At 42.4% G+C, this 5,740-nt stretch overlaps 1 protein-coding gene across 1 annotated transcript; it reads left to right on the top strand.

Annotated features, from left to right (window-relative positions):
• Nucleotides 1–1,955: 1,955 nt before the first annotated feature.
• Nucleotides 1,956–2,882, top strand: LOC102375311 (olfactory receptor 6F1-like). The gene has a single exon (XM_006031577.3). The coding sequence runs from the start codon at nucleotides 1,956–1,958 to the stop codon at nucleotides 2,880–2,882; it is 927 nt and encodes a 308-aa protein (XP_006031639.3).
• Nucleotides 2,883–5,740: the final 2,858 nt, after the last annotated feature.

The raw sequence follows: 5,740 nt of genomic DNA, 5'->3' as shown, positions 1-5,740 counted from the left end.
ACCAAGGCTTTTGTCTAACGTAAAGATTAGTATATTTATCAAACAAATATTTCATTTAAAAAGTTATTCCCTCATCATGAATTTTGGCAGATCATCTCTTTAAATATTTATTTTCAAATTATATACCTTTCCAGTTCATGACATTACCACTGTTCAGCAAACCCATCCAAATGTGAGTATGTTCTCTAAGATATGTTTCCTTCCTAGGCTATGTTGTAGTAATTATTTATACCAAAGTATATGGACTGAGAGAGTGACCCTGCATTTTTTAAAACTAGATATAGTACCACAAAAGTATTTACTTGTTTAATTAAAAATACGATTGCAGATAAAACATATCCATCTCAACCAAGTACAGGATCTTTTCAAGCAGTGAGGATGTAAATTTTTCCCCTCTCCATCATCATCTTTGCTCTCCATAGACAGCCAGCCTCACGAGTAAGGACTTATGGAAGAAAAAGAGTTTGCAAATTGTCATTTCTATTGGCCCTATAAAGTCAACCCAACAAAGACAGTATGGGTGGACTATGTTCCATGCTTTTCTGGACACTAGATTTTAACTGCAACTGATAAGAGGCTGCTCTGTAATTCGGTGTCTGAGCAACTTATTGATCTGAGGTATTTTGTTCCTTGCTGCATTGTATATACTGACACCCATTTGGACTCTTGTAGAACACAGTGTATCGAAACATGGAAAAAGTACCCATGGTACAAAGCAAATGTGAAAATAAGAATACATTTCTTCTGTTTCTCACATTGCAAGTCAGAGGTCTTGGGTTCTACTCCCAGTCCCATAAATGGACTCTAGCTGTTCTTAAGGGCTGGAATTGTCAAAAGAAACTTAGGAAGTTAATTTCCCATCTCTGACTCCTAACACAAAGGGACTGGACACCTAATTACTTGTGCTTCATTGAAAATGCCAATCCAGGACTCTATTCCACTTTCCAGTGGAAGTAGGTTCTTGTCTTTTGCCCAGAAAAGTAGGGCTATGAATGCCTGGTTTCTACTCTTAGCTTAGTGGCAACTGATTTACTATTTAAGAGAGGACAAAGAAGAGTCAATGGGTACATGAATGGAAAGCAAGAGTAATTTAAATTAGTATTCAGTTCCCTTCCTTTATAAATAACCATTCATTTGATCAGCATTGACATGTCCAGATTTATTCTTTCTGGACTCATAGTTCTGCACATGCAGACACTCCCAGGGTAGACTAAGTACTAGGGTTCTAGTCCCCCCTCACCTATCAGAGGTATGAATTTGGGTTTTCGCTGATCAGAGGTTTCCTAGAGCAGAGGTCTAACCACCACAACACAGGTCAACCATTTTGCTCTGCTTTTGCTTGCACTCCTTCTGAAGCTGGTCCACTGGGCAGCCATGGGCACAAAGTATATTGGAGATACAGTTGTGGCGAGGAGGGGACAAAATGAGGTCAGGGGTCGCATGTCTCAGCAAAGTGACTGTTGGCCTTGAAGAAAGAAAAGTCCAGGTTCTAAGCTAGGTTTCTGCTCCAAGGGAGACAAAAGTTTTTCCTCTTTCCATTTTTTTACAGTTACTATATTAGTGCCTCAGTTTCAAAAGGTGTGCCACAGAAGGTATATTGTAAGATCTGACTTGTGGTAAAAGTGGTATGCTTGGAAGTCAGAGACACCCAAATCCCCAAATGCAAATGTCTCTGCATGAGGAGGCCTAAAATGGTTGGTTGGTCTAGGACATTCACTTCCTAGATGAATGTCCCAACCATTCAGGTGCATTAGACAAAGGATAGAATACTATCCTTTCCCTCATTATTTGCTGGTCTGCATGTATATAGATTTCTTCTAGCTTTTTAGGGATAAAATTCCTCTTGGCATGTAAGTGGCATAAATGAACCTTTAGCTGACCAGGAAAAAAGAGATGGTCAGCTCTGGTAATTTCTCTCTCTTGACTTTATGGATTTCAGCAGGTAAAAGGACAGAATGGGAAAATCAAATGAAACCACTGTGATGGAATTCATTCTCTTGGGCTTCCCTGGATCCCTCTATTTGCACATCTCCATGTTCATGCTCTTCCTTCTCATGTACATCCTGACAGTCATTGGAAACATGGCTATCATAACCCTTGTGATGACCGACCACCGCCTTCGCACCCCCATGTACTTTTTTCTCTGCAACCTTTCTTTCCTAGAGATATGGTACACAACAGCTTCTGTTCCCAAGACTCTTGCAATTTTCCTAGGGAAAAGCAGAACTCTCTCCTTCCCCAGTTGCCTCCTGCAAATGTACTTCATTTTCTCCTTTGGCTGCACAGAATATTTCCTCTTGGCTGTCATGGCCTATGATCGCTATTTGGCCATATGCCACCCATTGCGATATAGTTCTATTATGAACAACACCTTGTCTACTCAGCTGGCCATTGCATGTTGGGTGTGTGGTTTCCTAGTTATCTCAATACCAGCATTTCTGATCAGCAGGTTGTCTTTCTGCAGCCTCAATGTCATTAACCATTTCTACTGCAACATAGATTCCTGGATAGTCCTGTCTTGCACCGACACACACACAGTTGAGACAACAGCTTTCATTATCTCAGTGATTGTCATCCTTGGCTCATGTGTGATTACTCTACTTTCATACATCTATATCATCTCTACCATACTGAGAATCCCTTCAGCCAAAGGACAACAAAAAGCCTTTTCCACTTGTTCTTCCCATCTTGCTGTTCTGATTATATGGTATGGTTCCACCTTTTTTCTTTATGTCAAGCCTTCTGCCCAGAGTTCATTGGAGCTGACCAAAATAGTGAACATCCTGAACACAATTGTGACACCATTGCTAAATCCTTTTATCTATACTCTGAGAAACAGGGAGGTGAAGGAAGCCTTGTGTAATGTATTCCACGGGGCATAATCCTATTTCCATGTATCTCATTAGCTAGTTCATTAAAATCAACAAGGTTGTGTTTATAAATTGAGCCCCAGTTACATGAGAGACCAAAGCTTAATCTGGCAGATGCTGGCAGACTGATGTTATGGAAAAAATAAATAAATAAAAGAGCCTGTTTTCATAATTAAGAACTCTAGAAAAATTCCAGAAAAAGCACATACAATATACATTAGCCAATGACCTTTCATTAGTATTAGTGTCTGAACTAGATGCAAGGTCATCATAAAAAATCATAACATTCAAAAAGATTGAAAATGAGGCCTCCCATTCTTGAGCTGTGAAATATCAACAAACTGGTACTAAATTTCTTCATGATGAAGATGAAATCCCAAGAATAGCAGGTCAGTGGTCTGATGGGTTCTGTGTAGAGGTTAAAATCTCCTCCCTCCACTCTGTGTATGTTGTACCAATAGTAAATGAATATTAAAATACAGGAATGACTTCCCAATCATCAGAACAGTTGTAAAAAATACTAGTTTATTATTTTAAATGTGGAAACCTTTTTATTCTTCATTATCAGTACAGTGTGAAATTTCTTATTTATCTGTATATTTTTGTATCTCTGGGTAAGGCCATTCATACTACGAGAATATAAATGTAGTTGATTTGTAGATCTCCCTGTCCCCATCTTTTGAAAAGCGTTATTCAGAATGGACCACAGAAAAAAAATAGGGGAATAGGTCCAATGTGTAAAGAAGAGGAAACCAATCTTCTCAGACCCCCAGGAAAACACTTGCTAGTAATTGTGAGGTGCCATAAGCATTTGTAGAGGGCTACTGTTAGAGACTGGGGCAAAGGAGCTTGGGGACAGCCACCTGACAGCTCGATGAAGTGTAAGAATTGGGTTCTCAAGAAGCCAGGAGTCAGGATAAGAAATGGAATCGGGAGCCAATGCCAGAGTCAGGAAGTGCCAGAAGTCTAGACTGGAACGGGGAGTCAAAAGTAAAAACCAGAGATACAGTAAGGAAAATCAACAAAGCACATGGAAGTCAGAAGTAAATACCTCAGTCACTACCTGGGCAAGTTACTGCAGGCTCAGCCTAGATTTAAAGGCTGGAGCATGTGGAGGCTCTTTCCTTTGGCACCAGTCCAAACAACCAGGGAGCATTGAACAGGGAGAAGAAAGAGGATAGTTTGCCAGTAGTTTCCTGGGAGCAAGAGGAGGAAGTGGAAGAGGCAGCGGGCACCAGATCCTGCTCTGGGACGGTAACTGAGCCAGGGTTGCCTGTGTGTTTGGCTTGCTGAGGCTTGTTTGGTGGGTTTGCGTGCTTGGGTGTGTGCTCTGAGCAGCTGAGTGATCTAATTGCTCGTTGATTGCTGCCTGGGCATGACAAAGGGACCTAACAAAAGGACCTCACAAGTCCAGCCCCAGGAGGGGTATATAAGGACCAGCTGAAAAATCTGAAGTGCACTTGGTGATCAGCTGCTGGGAGATCCTGCCCCCACCAGTTGGTGATCAGCCACTGGGGGACACCCCCGCCTCCCCCATCAGCAATCTGGTGCCCCCCAGACTCGGGAGGCACCAGTAGCCCATGGCTGGAGGAAATCTCTAGGACTGTGGAGAAAGGACTGCCAGAGGCAGTGCGAGAAGACGAATAGGAAAAGGGCATGGACTCTCAAGAAAGTGGAAGCTAGAAGCTTATATTTGCTGGCAGCAAGAAGAAGTCATCATCCCCACATGCAGTGGTTTAATTGGAGAACAGATATGGAGTGCTAGCAACACAGGAGGAAGAGTATATTCCATTGATGGAAGAGGCTAGGTCAGGAATCCCCATGTCACTGAAAGACCTCACACTTCCTTCCCTTCCCCCATCCATTTCTATCTTTCTCTTTTCCCTCTCTACCCCCCACCCTCTCCTTCTTATATGAAATAAGGTGTAGGATAAATCTTTTGTGAGTTAAGCTAAGGAAATGAGTGTACACATTGCAATGTGTTACTATATCTATATAGATATAGATGAGTCTTTTGGGTTATGTATTGCTATTTTTGCTATCTTGTACTGTTTTATATTCAAATGTTTGCTATTTTGTGCTATTCTTATACTGGTTTTGTAAACTTCAGGCCTGCTTTCATGGTTAACCAAAGTAATGTCAAGCCCCATTTTGTAATGTCAAGATTCCATTTTGTTATGTTGTAACCTGCTTCTCCCCTTGCTTGTCAAGACGTGTCGTAACCCCACTGTAATGTCAGCTGTGCCTATATGAAAAGTTGGTCCCCGAGTGAATGGAAACTGTGAGTGCATATATGATAGTGACAAAGGTGGAAAAAATGGACCCATCAACACAAAAATACACAGGAATAGCCCTGCATTCAATTGGAAATAAGATTCCAGGAAGCAATCAGGAGCAGTATGGATTTCCAGTAACCCCGCACCACCCTCATTGTGAATTTTGAGAAGAAGCCCCCCACCCAAAACAGTCAGAAGAATAGACGCATCGAAACTGCACGTCCCACCAGGTGGGACTCTCATCAATGAGAAAATGACAGCTGTTAGCCCCTCTTCCATCTGGGCTTTCAATCCACAGGGATCACAAGGGAACTGCCTGATAAAAAGGCAGGGGAATGTGACCCTGGTGGATGCCTCCCTTATCTGGACCAGCACCCCACCATGTAACCTGCACCAGCCATCCAGCAGAGGGTCAGCCAGTGACCCCCTCTGGACCCCAGCCTCGGGATGACATCTTCTGGCCATCGATCATCAACCCATGGCACTTGGATAGGTAAATATCATCTTGGTGCTTCCCAGTCTCTCCCTACAGCATATCTCTCACTCTCCCTCCTGACAGACAGCTGTGTGCTGAAGAAGTCCGTGTGCGTCTCT

The sequence above is a fragment of the Alligator sinensis genome, unplaced genomic scaffold (assembly GCF_000455745.1).
Source record: "Alligator sinensis unplaced genomic scaffold, ASM45574v1 scaffold174_1, whole genome shotgun sequence".
Taxonomy (NCBI): domain Eukaryota; kingdom Metazoa; phylum Chordata; order Crocodylia; family Alligatoridae; genus Alligator; species Alligator sinensis.
The sequence above is the reverse complement of the archived record's forward strand: the minus strand, read 5'-3'. Positions and strand labels throughout refer to the sequence as shown.